At 39.7% G+C, this 19,345-nt stretch overlaps 1 protein-coding gene across 5 annotated transcripts in view; it reads right to left on the bottom strand.

Annotated features, from left to right (window-relative positions):
• Nucleotides 1-19,087, bottom strand: part of AKAP7 (A-kinase anchoring protein 7) — a 135,406-nt gene extending 116,319 nt beyond the window's left edge. For 2 of the 5 annotated variants that reach the window (XM_061623847.1, XM_061623850.1), the window contains exons 1-4: nt 18,671-19,083; nt 6,239-6,373; nt 3,744-3,889; nt 90-226 (exon numbers count right to left, since the gene is read on the bottom strand). In XM_061623847.1, coding sequence (XP_061479831.1) covers nt 90-226; nt 3,744-3,889; nt 6,239-6,373; nt 18,671-18,941 — 689 coding nt within the window. In that variant the 5' untranslated portion in view covers nt 18,942-19,083. Of the gene's footprint in view, nt 1-89; nt 227-3,743; nt 3,890-6,238; nt 6,374-18,670 lie in introns of all 5 variants that reach the window. The other 3 variants (XM_061623846.1, XM_061623848.1, XM_061623849.1) reach the window with 3 other exon arrangements.
• Between the last annotated feature and the right edge of the window lie 258 nt (nt 19,088-19,345).

Raw genomic sequence — 19,345 nt, 5'->3', positions numbered from 1 at the left:
CCCTTTTTGGTTGCCACTCTTCTCCCAGGTTTCACCCTCAATTTAAATAGATTTTAAAACAGCATATTATTTCAAACAAAAATGCTTACTTGTCAATTGCTTCTTCACTGGACAAATGCATCACCAAGAGGGTGACATGCAAAGAACCATAATGAACCATTGCTTTGGAAAGCCTGTTATCCTTTTGTATTATTTTATTCTGGAGAAGCTGAATACCATCTGTGATCTGAGGGACAACAGAAGCACATACAAAAACAAGATTACATTTTTTAATGATTGCAATCAAAATAAAAAGACAGACACAAGAGACTGTTTCATTCTGCACAAGTGATTTTGAAGTAAAAGGGACTGCGCAAGGATACAAACAAAGTTCTTGCACAATTTCCATGTTATTTGAACTGGTGGTCCAGCAGGAGCCTTTCCCAGTTCGTCTTGCTTTACGGCAACCCACAGTGATGGGATAGAAATCCAATAAGAAACATTTAACAATACACATTTATTATGACATCGTTTATAAAGCAAAATCCTCAAAATAAAGAGAAGAGAGGGTGGAACACAAAGGAATAGGAAGAATATTAAGATTATAGAAGACATTGGTCTGACCAGGATACAAGACCAAGGAGCAAGTTATCAACTATACTATTTTCAGAGTGAAGAGATGTCTATACTTCTCAAAGAAAAAGGATACATGTTACAGTAAGGCCTTTGAGGCTGCCTCTTAACACATTAGGACTTTTAAAAAGAATGACTCAACTGATCTAATACAGATGTTGGTTGGGACATGATTGTGCACAATGCTGAGAGCCAGCAAGGTTTTAAATTATTTTACAAAGAGATGTTAGTTTTCACACTTCAGGGCATCAGTTTTGTCAAACCAAATGGCCAACATTATCAACTGTTCACCTCTTTAATCAGGCAATTGCTTAAAATGTCAAACAGATAGTATACTCTTCAAGACTGCATTGAAATATTATTGATTGCTGACTTCTGTTTGATATGCTACGCATACAGGGGTTTTTACTGTGTTCATTACAGCAGAGCTTTGATTGCTCTCAAAGGATTTGTCTGCACATTGTTTTTCCTGTATCTGATTGGTTCTCTGGCTACAATGCTAAGCACAGATCTTATTTCTCCCAATGGTAGCTTTATGACTGGTTCATCAGGTTTTCTTAATACTCAGAGTTAAGAATTATTGTACATATGAAAAGCAAAGAACAATGCCATAACAGCGTATTGAGCAAGGAAAACCTGGTGTGCCAGTCACAGAAATCCCAGGCTGCCTCCCTTGCCCCCTCCCTCTTACTGGACAGGAGATCCAACCTCACAAGTGATCAGTGATCCTGGCCATCGCCTGTTATTAGGAATTGGGGCAAAAGCTCCCCTGCTCAACTAATTCTCAAGCTTACCCCCTTCTGCCATCATCCATGGAACACCCCAAGAAGGGAGATGGCAACTTGGGAGACTCATGGCAGACGAAGCCACATCTCACATGTTTATATTATAACTTCTTTTCAAAATGCTACAGAATCAAGAAATTTTCAACACTGATCAAGAATCAACGAGTGATAAATTCCAAGTGATAAGTAGCCATTTGGGGCTCTTTAAATACATGCAGATTAACAGAGCATATAAAACCATGCATATTTATTTATTTAATTGATTGATTTGTATCCCACCCTTCCTCCCAGCAGGAGCCCAGGGCGGCAAACAAAGCACCAAAAAACTTTAAAACTTCATAAAAACAGATCTTAAAATACATTGATACAAAACAGCATTAAAAACAAATAGAAAAACAACCTTAAAAAAGGGTTAAAAACATTATTAAAAATATATTAAAACATATAAAAATATTGGGTTTAATAGGATGTGAGGGAGATTAAGAGGAGTTCCAAACAACTACTAAATGTTCCATTAGTGTTTCCTTGAAATAATAGATGACTTTCCATTTATTATGGGAACCAGCTTGATGTTATTTATTAGAATAAAAAATATGCCATTTGATAAGATTTTTAATTCATATATAATACATGCATCACTTTTCTATAAAAACATAATTCAGAGGGACTTGTGTAATCAAAAAATAACTAAAAATCATCCACATTAAACTGTTCTACACTGATCAAGAATCAATAAAACTGACTTCAAAAACTGATTAAAAAATGGGCACGATCTTTTGAAACAAATTGGTCTTCACCTGCTAATGAAATATAGTCAAAGAAGGTTTTGCCAAGCTTATTTAGGAAGGGCGTTCCACAGTGTCAAGGGGCATCACAGAGAAAGCCCTGCTCTCCATCCTTATTAATCTTATTTGGCACATGACTGAACACAGAGCTAGATTTCTTCCAAATGGTTGAAAATGTATTGGATTTAAGGAGATACATGTGGGGAGGGGGCATTTTTATTTCATGTATTAGTTAATTAGTTCTATAGCATTAGTTAAAAGATAACAATACCCTACCGCTTACAGTCTAAAAATCATTTGGGAGGTTGTAAATTACAATTCCTAATTTTGTCAGCTGACAAGGACTATCATGTTGCACGTTATTTTAACATTTTATTTAGTTAGTTACATATTTATGTTTTCTGCAATGGCCTTGGCTGACAATCTTGCTAAAGAAAACTAATCTAATTGCTTTATAAAAAGAAGTTTGATAATGAGATTTGGTTTGAGAAGACTATTAAGCTATTTAGCTTTATTTTTCCATCCAATAATACTCATACAAGGAAATGCTTGCTTTCAAATTATGCCCAGACATTTTTGTTGTGCATAAAATCAAAGCCAAAAAAATTGCCACAGAGCAAATTCAATTGCAGTATTAATGAAAATTAAATCAAGTGAAGATGATTTATTATTTTAAATGTTGTTTAGATGATAAATTTCCTGAACTAAACTAAGCAAATCAAAAATTTATTTTCATCCATCAGACATTACACTCAAATTAAAAGTAATCTCATAGACCTAAAAATAAATTGTTATCTGAAACCCATGCATGAAAGCTATAAATATCAATAAACAGCTATTCTTACAGCAAATTATTTTAACTGAAACCAAATCCACATTATCCTCTGATGCAGAGATGTGCAAGACAAGTTCCCTATGTGCAGTGAAGCTTTTCATTATTAATGCAGAAGCCGACAACATAGTGAGCTGGTCTGGATGCCATGATAAAACCATGGTTTATCATGACAGGAATGAGACACAGTGATTATCAGGCTCGTGCACTCCCTCCCCCTACCTTCCTCTCATCTGGCTGCAAGGAAGAGATTGGAAGCCTTCATTTTAGTTTTGAATAAACTACAGTTTGTTGTTTCACGTGAACTCAACAAACTGTGGTTAATCTTTAGTATGGTTTGCTTGAAACAAGTCCTCTTCAAACCATGGGTTAAGATTATCACAGTTTAAGGTCTGAGGATTTCATTGTACTGCAATTAACCAAATGGAATTGAAAGTGTTTTCCTTCTCACGGAAGAAGGAGGGAAAAGCCTTCCCTCTGCTGATCTGTGGTGAAGAAGGGACAGCTCCTTCAGGAACCAGGCACACTGAGGATTCAAATCCTAATAGAGCTGGTTTCCTCTGCCCCTCACCTTTCCTGTTGGGAAAGCAAGGGAAATTTTCAGGCACAAAAACCTCTGGTTCAAGGCACAAAACCAATGCTTGTGTTTAAGGCTAAGCTCTGACTTTATTATTCACAAGTTATTTAGCCCACCATAAGATAAAAATACTTTTAAAAAAGTAAGGCAACCTTTGGATTTGTAATTGGAACGGAGATGAAATAATTTGGTTTATCTTGGTTTTCCTTTTTTTTCTTTAGTAGATTGTCTTCTTCACTCTTCCTTCCAGCAGTTCTCTTTCTCTTCTTTTTAACATTTGGTTTAGGAGTGCTTTTATCTGGGTAGAAAGGGGGGGGAAACCAGTTATACTGTGAACATGCGAGTAGAATACATACATACATTTTGGAAACAATACACTAAGAGGCAACTCAGACAATATACTTTTTAAAATATAAGATGTACATGGGGGACGTGCCACAAAGTGTTGCAGTCATTTCAGTGACACCATTCCATTCAGAACCCTCTGCTAGTTTTCCAGCAAGGATCAAGCAACATTTCATGCCCACTGAACATGCTCAGTCCTCACTGGGCTTTTTTTTGTGGGGAGGGGCTTCCTAAAGATTTATTTGCACTTCAGCAAACCTCAAGTTTTCTCTGATTCTACTGACACCTTCCTCTTATGTGTGTGTGGTGCCACTTTGGCTATTGAAGGACCGGCACTCGAAGAACAGAGATTGCTGTAGTCTGAAGTGTTTCTACTGAGGGCTCCATTTCATTCCATTCCCTCTCCCAGGATCTTTCTTTCCCCTCCATTTTAGGATTTTGAAGTGCAGAAGATACACTCGCATCCAATCCCAATACGTTAAAATCTTGGATTTCTCCATTGATTTCTATGGACAGCAGTCATAGGGGAATAATAAATAAATAAAAATAAAACAGACTATTTAGCCAAAATGGCAATAACTATGCCAAAGACGGATGCATCAGCAGACTCATGTTATCCAGGGGTTTGGTGACATACAAAAATTCTATAGAAAAAACCCTCATGGGGAACCCCTCCCCAAATAGCCCATGCTCAGTGGCCAGGGAATATTGTCTGATTGCTGAGAGGGCAAAAAGCTGAAAATCAGATGGGAAGGGGAATGGAATGGCTAGAAAAAGAGGAAGAGACACTCAGATACTTAAAAAACTAGAGTGACTGTTTGGATAGGGAATTTCTTGGTTCACACTTGGAACTATTTTTAAATGTGAGAAAGTGAGTGCTGTCCATTGAAAACAAAGGAGAACTCCAGTGCCTCTTCACTTGCCTGATCCGCCCCCTAACTGTGCCACAACCTTTTCGTTGGATCAATGCCAGCAACAGTAACTCCTTGCAGTAAAGGTGATCAGGAAACAGAAATTTGAGGGGGGGAGAGATGTTAAAGAGAATTAGGAATAGAAGGTATTTACTATGACGACGATGACTAATAATAATAATAATTATTATTATTATTATTATTATATACTCAAAACAGAAGAAAGGATAAGAGAGGAAAGCTGTTATAAGAGGAAGAAATGAATATAAAAAGACCAGGGAGAAAGGATGAAAGAAACTAGCAGTTTGGAGGTGGGGAAATGAAAATGAGTTACAACTTGAGTGTGAAAGGAGAATGGCAGAAGAATTTACAGGAGATTAGTAAAAATTATTTGAAAGGCATGCGGAGAGTGGGAGAAAAAAATTAAAAGAAAAAGCCTTCTTCGCCTACAGCCTCTGGGTCAGCTCGTTCCGCTATTTAAGGCAAAGAATTTAGAAATTACCAAACATGGATTAGAAATTAGTGGAAAATTATGCCAGTAGTTGCCAGATGATTATTCCAAACGCCGCTTCCACCTGTCACCATTTTATGACTTGCCACCTGCTCCTGCATCATAATTCTGTGACTGGTGGGCCTCTGTAGCTTTTTCATGTCTCAAGTGGACCTGGGGGTATAATGTTTGAGAGCCTCTGTCCTAGATCATCAAAAATTGCTCCTCTATTAGCAGTTTTCTCAAAAATTGTTCATTCACAAGTTTTTACGAAGAATCCAGAGGATGTTGTTTCGAGACCATTACATCCCAGTGTTTTGTGTGCTGTATTCATGTGGTTTTTTTCCCCAGATCTGATTTCGCGCATTTTAAAAAATTTTTTTTACTGAAGATGAAACTGCAGCACTACCCTATCTAGTGTGCATTTCCAAAACACTACTGAGGCTTCTTCCTTCAACTGGCAGCTTTAATTAAGTCTTGTTCTGGTACCTCCTGTCACAATCATCCCTTTAATTAGTTGTTTCAAATCTGCAATTCAAACAATCCTGCCATCATTTCCTCATTAGTTTTAACTGTATTTCTCATTACTGCAATTGCACATTTTTTCTGTTTTTCCTTAAAATACAAGCACTAATAAGTAGAGGATCTGTAATTTTCAGAATATTTTGTATGATTAACTTGGGATCAGAGTACATATTTGTGGTTAGAGGATGGAAACATTTGGGACTTTGGGGAGAGGTGGCATCAACATTCAATGACCACAATAGTTGCATTTGTAATTGCTAAGGTCAGAGTACAAAATACAAAGAAATTTGGCCAAAGTGGAACTTGCTTGTTTACTTCAACATGGAAACTTAACCTTAAAGGAACTTTGGAGCTTTGTATTAATATGTACACTTACTGCAAAATTCATCCTCAATATCTGCTTCAGTAAATGGCATTTCCAGCATCAAGCAATCTATGGAATCAAGACAGTGGGATTCTTCTTTTTGTTTTTTTCTTTGCTTTTTCTTCTGTTCCACAATTTGCCTCCCATCTGGAATACATATGAAACAATGAACTGAGTTTTAGATTTCACAGCTGATGAAATCGCCAATAAAACTCAGTTCCAGACTCACAGCTCACTGCAAGACTATTTTTCAAGTATAACACCAGAGGCTCTCACAAAGCAATTGCTTGTTCCTCCAAACTGCAAGTTTAAGTTTTATTTTTAGTATTCAATGTTTTATTTAACAACCCCTAAATGTATTTGTATGTCTTGATTCTCCATTTGAACAACAGGCTCATCTAGCTGCTCTGCAAGAATCTCTGTAGTTGAGATTAATTAAAATTTGGTCTGATTTCAAACTTCTGTACCAGAGTATCCCTCACTACTGCATTGTATCTGACTGACTAATAAACAGAATTTTAGTGATTTGAGGGTATACTCAGGGTGGGAAGTCTTCAACTATATACAGAATCAACTTATTTATGACCTACGTTACTACCATAATTGTAGATAAAATATAATTTTTTCTCCCTGCCCATCCTGGAGTAATTTCTAAACTGTAATGTTAGGAAGAAAGCTAGTATTGAAAGATTCCAAGGCATAAACCCTCCTAAGGTTTTTAACAAGGCTTGCACAGTGATGAAGCATTTCAGCACACTGATTGTAAATGAAACAGTCTTATTAATAAAAATAACTCTAGGATTTGGGTTGTGGGTTTTTTTTGCATATATACAACAAGATGTTTTATTCAGTAGCTAAATTTCAGGAGGGTTGTGAGAACTGTTCCCTTGTTAGACAAACAATATAAAGGTATTGGTTTTTCATTCTGACAATTGTTCAAGATAACTGGAGCTGATCCTGAGGAGTATACAGAAACTTCAGATGGGCTCAGATTGATTGATACAGGCCAGTTGTAACAAATCTCACACCAGAATGTTAAAATCAGTCACTACTTCCAATTTGTTTCTTGTTACAATTTAACATGCTGTTTTTGACTCATAAAGCCCTATTTGCCTTGAGAACAGGTTGACTGCCTCAACCCATATGAACCTGCCTGCTCCCAAAATTATAATCAGAGGCCTTCCTAATCAGAGGCCTTCCATCAGGTAACCCTGCCTTCAAGTGTGAGGCTGGTACGTAAAAACCAGAAACAGGTCTTTTCAGTGGTGGCACCTTGCTTGTAGAATACTCTTCCCAGAGATACTCAACTTCTTGTGCCTACTCCATTAGCATTAAGTTATCTGGTAAAGACAATTTTATTCTCTTGAGCTTTTAAATGGATGATATATTTTATTCACTAATAGGCAAAAAACCTTGCGGTTTAAGAATGTACCTATAGCCCACAGATATTTCTACCAAACTTTAAAAAGCAGGGAAATTGGGCAGCTATAGTGAATGCACCAGGGGAGCAGGAGACCTGAACTCCTCTCTGAGATATTGCACTGCCCTACAAAGTTGTCAAAATGCAAACACAATTTGGGTTGGTCTTTCACAGTCCAATCCTCTTGCTGTGTAGCTTGGAAGAATTTGGTAACATGTGCCTCTGAGCATATGGTGAGTGGTGGCAACACCTGCCATCTCCAAAGATGGAGAATTATATTTTTGTATGTTTGTTGGTGTTCTTCTTACTTTGCTTCTTTCCTGTGCTACTAATGTTTCTACAGAGAATCTAACCTAGAAAATTTTATTTCCCTCATTATTCATCCTAGAAATCTGTGTCAAATTTATTTTTATTAATTTCAAAGCCTTTTTATTGGTCAATGTCATATGATGGTGAAGATAGCCTTTTTTGTTTCAAACTGGAGACTATGGTCTATTTCTATTTTGGGTGCATTAACAGTTGGCCCTGAAACAGCAGTTTGATGTAAAATCAGACTGATTACAATACGCTGCTACTTTAGCAATGACTCTAGTTGTTGGAAAAAACAGGATACATGTTTTCAGCCTGCTATGTTTAAACCACTTTATTTAAGGCAAGGTGTTCACGATCAATTAAAAACATAGAGCACACCTAGAATTTTTGTAGAATATATTTCACCTCCCACTGTTTTATCTTGTGCAAATTGAGACACTCCTGAGGTCCACTGGAGATTATTTTGCAGAAGTCAGTGCCATTATTCCACAATTATGTCTGGAGTTTTTTTAGTATAAATTTTGCAAAGTGTTGCTGTACTTCACATATTCATAGAAACAAAATCAAAAGAAAATGATTTCCTATAGAAAACTTCACTGAAATTGCAAAGTAAATCAGACATATTTAAAGTGACCATCTGAACTATATCAACTGTCTTAATAATGTTGCTTCCTCCCGGCTAAAACAAGATCAGCACAGCACATATCTTCTTTCTATTATTTGGGCTGATTACAGGTGTTGCCACCACTCACCATATGCTCAGAGGCACATGTTACCAAATTCTTCCAAGCTACACAGCAAGTGAATTGGACTGTGAAAGACCAACCCAAATTGTGTTTGCAATTTGACAACTTTGTAGGGCAGTGCAATATCTCAGAGAGGAGTTCAGGTCTCCTGCTCCCCTGGTGCATTCACTATAGCTGTGCAATTTCCCTGCTTTTTAAAGTTTGGTAGAAATATCTGTGGGCTATAGGTACATTCTTAAACCGCAAGGTTTTTTGCCTATTAGTGAATTTCCCTGCTTTTTAATCCGGGAGGTAAGAAATTGGATCCTGTGCAAGTTTGCTGAGAATGGATTGATCATTTGCATGCTTATTGAGTTAAGTGGGATTTACACACAAACACCAGGCAATCATGCTTAGGATAGGTGAAACTGACCACAGGGGATGGGGAAGGGAGGAGGGAGGGGCGGAAAGGCAGAGGGAGGACTGGGATGGGAGCAGGCGGGGGGAGGGGAGAAGAAGGACAGATGTGGTCGTTTGCATGTTTATTGAGTTCAGTGGGATTTACTCTTGTGCAATCATGCTTAGGATAGGTAAAACTGACTGGGGTGGAGGGACGGAGGGCTGGAGTGGGCAGGGAAGGCAGAAGAAGGAAGAGGGGAGGAGAAAGGGAGAGGAAAGGGGAAGGAGGGGAAAGGCAGGTCTGATCATTTGTATGATTATTGAGTTGAATCGGATATACTCCTATGCAATCATGATTAGGATAGGTAAAACTGACCAGGCTGGGCCTGGCAACCAAGATGTCTTCTGTATCTTTCACAGTTGGGTAGGGGGAAGGGACAATTCTACCTTGTGGTTTTTCCCATTACAATGTTGCAAGAACACCGGCACTTGGCTGACTTTCTCTTCTCCTAAAGATACAGGATCAGTCTCAGGCCCTGAACCTGGCCACCCTACCTCCCACCCAAATTTAAAACAAAGCTGTCCCTGGCCACATCCACACCAGGCCTCTATTACACTTTGGACAATCATTATTTATTTATCTATTTATGTAGTGTATTTATATGCCGCCCCATAGACGAAGCTCTCTGGGCGGTTTACAATAACTAAAAACAATAAAAAGAAATATACAAATTTAAAAACAGATCTTTTAAAAACAATGTAAAAGAATTTATCATGGCTTCTCTCAAAGAATCCTGGGAAGTGTAGTTAGTGAAGGGTGCTGAGAGTTGCTAGGAGACACCCTGTTCCCCTCACAGACCTTCAATCAGAGTGGCTGACTGTTAAACCATTCTCTCAGGGGAATAGGAGTCTCTTAGCACCCTTCACAAACTACACTTCCCAGGATTCTTTGAGGGAAGCCATGACTGTCTCACATGAGATCATAGTCTGGTGTGGGTTTGACCCCCTGATTAGCTAAGCTCAGCAGCTGTGAGGCTTTTAGAACACTGACAGTTGGTTCTTACTGAGCATGCTCCGAGTTATAATAGGCTTCCAGCCAAAATTTCTTAAATTAATTAAAAATCAACCAGGCATTTGTTCAACTTTTAAACTGCAGTAGATGAAGGTCAGAGTATGGGGCAAGGTCAGTATTAGGATTACAGGTACTCTGTGAACATGGCTAATTTTTAATGAATTTCAACAGATTATGAGAACTCTGGCAGAAAATAGTCCAAAAGGGCTCTGAGGTTTTTCTCTCTCTTTTTAGACTTTGAACTCTCGATTCTCTCTGACTCTTTTGTGTATCGCCATGAAAATTTAGAGGGTTGTTAAGCAAGCGTTTCTGAGTTCAGAACTATAAGTTTTGTAAGGTTTTGTTTTGAAATGAGCTTATGGGAAGCCTCAGAATGGCATGGGGGGATATCTTCCATTTAACATTGCGGAATGTGAAAAATCCCCGCTGACTATAGTATATACAGCCACTCTCGTGGCTGTATAATTACTGTTTTCACTTTTGTACTATTGTTGTTCATATTTGGTTTCATTTTTATTGATATTTTATTGTTTATTTTTAGCTACCCTGGAAACGTGTGTTGCAGGTCATGATACAAATCTTTAAAACAAATAATTTAAAAATCATTGAACAAATTTAACAAAAAGGGCTAATCTTGTTTTTAATCTGGAAAATAGGCAGCTGCAAAAGTATCTGCATCTCTCTTGTTTTCCTTAGTAGGCTATACATATCAGCCTTACTGTTCTCCTCAGTAATGTTCAATTTTAATCAGACCAGTTCCCAGCATTTCACATCCTGTATTGGTAATAGGGCAGAAGAAGAACCAAAGGGTTGTGTTTACTAATGATATATATGAGAATATTTTTTACTGGCTGTAATCCCAAGCACATTTACTAGAGACATGCTATATAGTCATATACATAGTTACTCAGAAGTAAATTCTACTGTGTTCAACAGAACTTACTGCAAGGAAAATGCACATACAAGTGTGTGTCATTAAATTACATTTAATTTTTATCCATATGTTAATCCAGAGAAATGATAGTATAGTAATAAGGTATTTTCTGATATGCTGAATTTCTGGTGTCACACTTCTAGTGTGTGTGTGCGTGCACACGCACACACAACTTTCCTTCTGTATCTTTTTGCGATTTTAAAGTGACAGTAGCAACCTCAGGAGAGAATACTACAATTTCTTCCAGTACACAAGTATAGTATAACACAATTATACTTGCGTACTGGAAGAAGTGTGACACCAGAAATTCAGCATAACAGAAAATACCTCATTACTACAGAACAGTTAGTTTTCACATCTTTACTGTCAAATTCAGGTATCCCAAATCTAATCCAAGGAGGGAATTTGATCACAGACATGCACATTACGTTCTTGTAGCAGGCAAAGAAACCACTGGCTTGATAGTGTAAAAAAACAAACACCCCAGACTATTAGTACCCTGTATAGTCTCTTGGATACCTTATCCCTAGTGCTAGGGGAGACGATACCTGATTATGTACTAATTGGCTTCATCTTAAAGCACCAAGGGAAGGATAACAAGGCAGTTATCTGATTCTGGAGGCTGTGCAGGAACTGTTGTGGCTGTTACCTGCTGACTGATTTAAAAGAAATATGGCATTTAGGTGGGTGGTTTCTACAGCTTCCTGTTGTGTGCACCCTGAGTAACAAACACAGATTTTCCATCGTATAAATGTGAGGTGCTAAATCCTGGCTACGTGGTCCAGAGATCCTGTCCTCCATGCGTTAGGGACAGTGCACCTTCAGAACCATTCTCTGTACACAAGCCTCATGGGATTGTGGGGAGAGGGGGAAGGACTACCATGCAAAACTGTTTCTGCACACAACAAGGTCTAGTGTGAATGTCTACCCAGAATTCCTATCTGCCTCCAGTCTTAGACATGAAGGGTATCTGTATCAGAATTTGTATCTATAGGAAACTCTCAGGCACGGCTTATTTCTCCCACACGTACAGAAAAATAACTATGCTGCCTTTTTTGCATTCAGGCATAACCGCTTGACAAAGAACATATTTGAGGTACACACCTAAGATGTTTTAACGACACATAAACCTTTAAATTGTAAAAGTGTCAAACATGCTTGCATACATGCATCGTAAAGGTATATTAATTAAGAAGCTATGACTGGCCGCAGTTTCCTGTTATATGCATTACTCAATGACAAGCCCAGGTTTGCCATCATGTAATAAATACATGACATTGTCTTTGGCCAGGAGCAAAAGGCAATTATGACATGTGACTGTGGTATGGATGATTTCATTGTCAGTTGTGACAATATTGTATCCCACGATAAACTGTAAAAGTTTAATTGTAAACTTTGGATAAAATACACTCTTTTTCCTGATAGAGAGAAAAAGAAAAAGTGCCCTTCTTGCAGCAGAATCAAAATAAATTTAGCGTGAACTCTTTAAACAATCAGCATCCAAAGAATCAGACAAGTGTTGAACATAATGGTTTGTAGTAGTAACAAGTGAAGCTGAGATTACCTCAAGGGAAATTATCCAGAGGATGAGATAAACAAGTGAGTCAGTGTTGGGCTTGCTGCAGGTTAACAAATTGCATGCGTAGTTCTTTGGAGATCAGAAACAGTAAGTTCAACACATAATTTATGGTTGTCTATTATCATTATTTGCTGATTATAATTTGAACTGGACTTAGAAAAGATACCAAAAGACCAATTATGACTCCAGGACATTAAGATCAAGGCTGCAATTCAAGGCACACTTAACTGGGACAAAGTCACATTCAACACAGCAGACTTATTTCTGGGTAAACAACATGCCTTAAATTGGGCTGTATCCCTAACTGCTTCCCAAACATATACCTGTAATTCATCCTTAAATTAAATATATAGATTTATAGCTAAATATAGCTGGGCTCTATGGAAATTGTAGGCTATATCTATCTCGCCATTAAGATACAGCAGGCAAGATATGACCCAAGTGCTAAATTTCCCATTTATAACATATGAGATTTCTGGGTGACAGTAGGTATGTGATTTCATAGAATTCTAGGCATCAACTATTCTTCTTACATATTTTACACTGAAGAAAAGATTAATCCTTAACTATGTTTACTACCCACTTATACAGGAGGCTTGGCAATCCTATGTAATTTAGCACATCAAATGGCATCTGCTGGAACTAGAAAGCCTGCATCCATAGTTACCTTTGCACCACAATAGTAGTTTACTTCAGCTGTTTCTTCAGCAATGTTTCTTTTCTGAAAGTTTGTGCTGCCAATGCAGCGGAGAGTAAACTACTCCTATTCATTTCAATCTACTCTAGTAAAGCATTTCTTCTACTACACCTACCAATGTGAACTCCTTTCCTGCTTCAATAAACAACTGCTGTTGGAATAATAGATATGAATGCACTCTGTTTAAGGAGCCTGCTTTTCTCAGTCAAATTTTATGTATTTAGGTACTGAGGCAGTTTGTAACTTATGAATTACTGGCAGCTGTAAAAGCAGACCAAATGCTAATAATGTTGTCTTCATAGCTCTAATTGCAACACAAAAGGCAGAAAACCCTCCCCCCAATAATTCATGGCCTAGAGTTTCACTGAGAATGTAGGTTCCCTAGGAAGAAAAAAACCGTGTGACCTTAATTCAATCTAGAAAGAGAAGGCAGTGATTTCAGTTTCAGGCAGTGTGGTATAGCAGAAAAGTGCTGGACTTAAAGCCTTTACACTCCCTGGGTAGCACCAGGCAAGTCACTTTCAGCCAAATTTCCCTCACAGGGTTATTGTAAGGATACAATGATGGAGAGAAAATAATTTCAAGCCAACCATAAGGACATAGAAAGAGAAACGAGCTACACTACTGTAGTAACAGTACTTGTAAAAACTAATCACCATTAATTAGGTGACCAGTTAAAATACTATTCTTAATAGCAAATAAAACACAGTAGCTTGAAATGGCATTTGCTCATTCTCATTCTCCTATGCTGATTGTGCATAACAAATTGATTTTTAAGGTCTTCTTTCCTACCAGCTGTTATGTTGAAGAGCACTGAACAACCATACAACCTACAAGGACAGCATGTTAATGTTCCTTCTGGCATGTCCACTCTGCCCCTTCACTGTTATTTAATACTCCCATCTCAATTCCCACTCCTTGTGGTAACTTCCAGCTCCCAGTGTGTAGTCTGCAGGCATATGATTAAGCCACCTTGCTGAAGCTAAACAGGTCTGTGCATGGTTTGCCTCTGGATGCAAGACTGGCCTGGAATTCTCCATAAGGTACCTATCTTGAATTCCATCATGGGGGAAATCAGGTGGGTTAGTAAGTAAAATCCGTACTATCTTGCCCATCTAATGTTGATTTTAAATCCACTGGACAGGAACTGTGTCATATCAAAGTTCTGAAATGAACCTAACCGCTACCAAACAAGCGTTTGCTAATACTACTTCTTTTTACTATCATAGAGTATAAACTGCTTAATTGGAATAACTTGTTTATTCCCAGCAGTAATTTTTATCTACTGTTTCGACCGTCCTCTTTGGATGCACACCTTAACGCGGTGAGGGGGTTTGAGTGTGTTGAAGAAGCTGAGAGCAATGCCGTCAGGAGTCTAGACCAAGAGGCTAGACTCCTAGTAGGGGCACCCAAGGCGGAATGGTCAAAGCTGAAACACCAGACTAAGATGCATCCAAACTCAGAGGAAGGCAATGGTAAACCACCTCTGAATATCTCTTACCACAAAAACCCTATGAACAGAGTATCCAAAATGTAACATGAGATAGTGCTGGAAGATGAGACCCCCAGGTCAGAAGGCACTCACCGAGCTACTGGGGAAGAACAAAGGACAAGTACGAGTAGCGCTGTGACTAATGACGCAGCTGGGTCAAAGCCGAAAGGAAGCCCAGAGGCTGATGTGCACAGATGCAAAAGGAGAGTCCGGAGTTGTACGACGCACACAATAGGAACATGGAATGTAAGAAGCACGAACCAGGGAAAGTTAGACATTGTCAAGCAAGAAATGGAACGCATCAACATTACAATACTTGGTGTGAGCGAACTAAAATGGACAGGAATGGGACATTTCCAATCAGGCAACTACAAAATATTTTATTCAGGAAATGAGAAAACAAGAAGAAATGGGGTTGCTTTAATAGTGAGAAGTGATGTAGCAAGAGCAATTAGGAGCTACAACGCAAGGTCTGAGCAAGTTATATCAATGAGATTAAATGGGAAACCTATCAACATAACCATCATCCAAGTCTAATGCTCCAACGGCAAATGCAGAAGAAGAGGAATTAGTGAGATTTTACGCAGAAGTACAGGAAGAAATTGATCACACACCAAAACAAGATGTGCTGATAATCATGGGGGATTGGAATGCAAAAGCAGGGAACAGAGAAGAATTAGGAATTATGGAGAAATGGGGCCTAGGAGACAGAAATGAAGCAGGATAAAGACTTAGAGAATTCTGTGAAGCCAATAATTTGTTTCTTGCGAACACATTTTTTGAACAACCAAAAAGACGACTATACACGTGGACATCACCAAATGGTCAATATAGGAATCAAATTGATTATATAATTGGTAGCAGAAGGTGAAGTTCCATACTTTCTGCAAAAACAAGACCAGGAGCAGACTGCGGTACAGATCATGAACTGGTTGTATCGAAAATCAGAGTAAAGCTAAAGAAGACGAACAAAGCAATCATAACGCCAAAATACAATTTAAATAACATTCCAGAAGCATATAAAGATCAAATAAGGAACCGGTTTGAGGCTTTAAACTTAGTTGACAGAGAACCAGAAGAACTATGGAATGAAGTCAGAGACTTTATCAGAGAAGAATGCAAAAAGACAATACCTCTAGTTAAAAAGAGAGAAAGACCCCAATGGATGACTGAAGAAACTCTTAAAATGGTTAAAGAGAGAAGGAAAGCAAAAGCAAAAGGAGATAGAAACATGGTCAGAACCCTAAATGCAACAATACAGCGACTAATAGGTAGGGACAAAGAGAACTATTACAATAGTTACTGTATAGAAATAGAAGAGGACAACAAAAAGGGTAGAACAAGAGCCCTCTTCCAAAAGATTAGAGAAATGAAAGGGAAATTTAAACCAAGAGTAGGGATGTTGAATAATCAACAGGGGAACACACTGACTGACCGAGATGAAATAAAAGGAAGATGGAAGCAATACACTGAAGAACTCTATAAAAAAGAGGCAAGGATGACAGATTCATTCACGGAGGAACCATATGATGAAGAACCAGAAATTTTAGAATGTGAGGTGAAAGCTGCTCTTAAAATTCTTGGAAGAAACAAATCACCAGGAATAGACGGCATACCAATAGAGTTGCTACAAGCTACTGAGACTGAATCAGTCCAAATTTTGACAAAAATCTGTCAAGAAATATGGAAAACTAAACAATGGCCCACAGACTGGAAGCGTTCCATATACATCCCAATTCCAAAGAAAGGGGATCCCAGGGAATGTAGTAATTATCGAACTATTGCCTTAATATCCCATGCAAGTAAAGTAATGCTCAAGATTCTACAACAAAGGCTCTTACCATATATGGAACAAGAAATGCCAGATGTCCAAGCTGGATTTAGAAAGGGAAGAGGTACCAGAGATCATATTGCAAACATACGTTGGATAATGGAACGGACCAAGGAATTTCAGAAGAAAATCACCCTGTGCTTTATAGATTACAGCAAAGCCTTTGACTGTGTAGATCATGAAAAACTATGGAATGCTTTAAAAGAAATGGGGGTGCCACAGCATCTGATTGTCCTGATGCGCAACCTATACTCTGCACAAGAGGCTACTGTAAGGACAGAATATGGAGAAACCGATTTGTTCCCCATCGGAAAGGGTGTAAGACAGGGGTGTATTTTATCACCCTATTTATTTAATCTATACGCAGAACACATCATACGGAAAGCAGAATTGGACCAAGAAGAAGGAGGTGTGAAAATTGGAGGGAGAAATATCAATAATTTAAGATATGCAGACGATACCATACTACTAGCAGAAACCAGTAATGATTTGAAACGAATGCTGATGAAAGATAAAGAGGAAAGCACAAAAGCAGGACTACAGCTGAACGTCAAAAAGACTAAAGTAATGACAACAGAAGATTTATGTTACTTTAGAGTTGACAATGAGGACATTGAACTTGTCAAGGATTATCAATATCTTGGCACAATCATTAACCAAAATGGACACAATAGTCAAGAAATCAGAAGAAGGCTAGGACTGGGAAGGGCAGCTGTGAGAGAACTAGAAAAGGTCCTGAAATGTAAAGATGTATCACTGAACACTAAAGTCAGGATCATTCGGACCATGGTATTTCCGATCTCTATGTATGGATGTGACAGTTGGACAGTGAAAAAAGCGGATAAGAGAAAAATCAACGCATTTGAAATGTGGTGTTGGAGAAGAGCTTTGCATATTCCATGGACTGCAAAAAAGACCAGTAATAGGGTGTTAGAACAAATCAAACCAGAACTACCTCTAGAAGCTAAAATGATGAAACTGAAGTTATCATACTTTGGACACATAATGAGAAGACATGATTCATTAGAAAAGATAACAATGCTTGGAAAAACAGCAGGGAGTAGAAAAAGAGGAAGGCCAAACAAGAGATGGATTGATTCCATAAAGGAAGCCACAGACCTGAACTTACAAGATCTGAACAGGGTGGTTCATGACAGATGCTCTTAGAGGTCACTGAGTCATAAGGTCACCATAAGTCGTTGTCGACTTGGAGGCACATAACAACAAACTGTTTCGACGGTCTCTCTTAAGATCCGAGCAAATTATGGCTCAGCACGCATATGTGTAAAAGGGTTTGTCCAAAACAGAACCGTCTGGCTTGTATTTGTACACGTGATTGGGAATGTCACACGCTGGGACACACCAGACCCTAAAGGCTAGAATATACGTCCGGAGCTACCTTGAGCGAGATTTCCAAGTAACTTTCCCCCCCTTTTTTGGAGAGGGATACTAACAAAACTGAGCTGAAATTGATCGCTTCTCTTCCCACACCGTCAGAAGAAAAAAAAAAGGCTGGTGGAAAGGGGGAGGGCCTATTAAACCCTTCTCCCCTATTATTCCGGACGAGTGGGACATTAGTGCTTTCCTTTCTCCTCCTCGTCCCAGCGGCGTCACTAGCGGGAGTGCGGGGGGGGGGGGTGCGGACCTCCGGCGCGCGCCCTCCCAGGGGCATGGACGAGGTGGCTGGGCTTGCGTGTGCGCGCAGTTGCGCGCTCAAAACCAGCCACCCCCGTCCATGTCCCTGGGAGGGTGCGCGCCGGAGGAGCACCCTGCCGGAGAAGGCCTGGGAACGCCGGCGCGCCTCCCTCGCTCCGCCGACGCTGCTCATGGTCTCGCCCGCCTCCAAGGAGGAGTTGGAGCAGCCTTGCCAGGCAAAGGCGCGGGGCGGGGCGGCTCTGGGTGTCACCCCCCTCGTGGTGACACCCGGGTGCGGGCCGCAACCTTCGCACCCCTGTAGTGACGCCCCTGTCTCCTCCTCCTCACCGGTTTGTTGCAATAAGTGGCTGGTTGTAGGGAGAGGTTGTCCGTTTTCTCCAGATTTTCCTCCAGCCTCCGTCTCCAGTCTCTGGGATTCCGCCCTGGGAGGAGGCGAGCACTCTCCAACTGCCATGATGGTGCTGGAGCCGCGTGGTACCCTCCTCACTGCAGAGGGCGCCCACGGGAAATTGGGGACCCGGGTACGAGGTGACGCAGCAGCACTTACGACGAACCGGGCGGAACGGAGAACCCGGAGTTGCAGCAGCTGCGGAACCATAGCCCCGCTGACGCCTTCACTGAAGTGGGAGACGGGCAACTACGGGAAGGCGGAGGGGTCAAAGAAAACTTCCGGCGAACATTCGAACACAGTTTGGAGAGGGAGGGGAACGAGAGACACCCCCTGCTCTGATAGACGCGGTGGGAAACTACGAGTCCCGGCATGCAATGCAGCCGCAAAGAGCAAATGTCGGATCATGGTTGGGTCGAACACGGAATTCTAGGCTGCAACGCTATGCTGAATATTTCATGAAAGCGAGCTTCGTTGCACTCAGTCAGACTTGTTTTCCAATAAATGTGTGTGGGATCTGGTTTTAAATCTCGTTCAGGTCCTTTGCATTATCCCCCCCCCCGTTGTCAAGAGGAAGCGGCTTGGATTGGGCACGAGGGTTCCATTCCTCCATG

Source organism: Rhineura floridana, chromosome 4, assembly GCF_030035675.1.
Source record: "Rhineura floridana isolate rRhiFlo1 chromosome 4, rRhiFlo1.hap2, whole genome shotgun sequence".
NCBI classification, from domain to species: Eukaryota; Metazoa; Chordata; class Lepidosauria; order Squamata; family Rhineuridae; genus Rhineura; species Rhineura floridana.
Note: the sequence above shows the minus strand (reverse complement) of the source record. Positions and strands in the feature narration are given on the sequence as shown.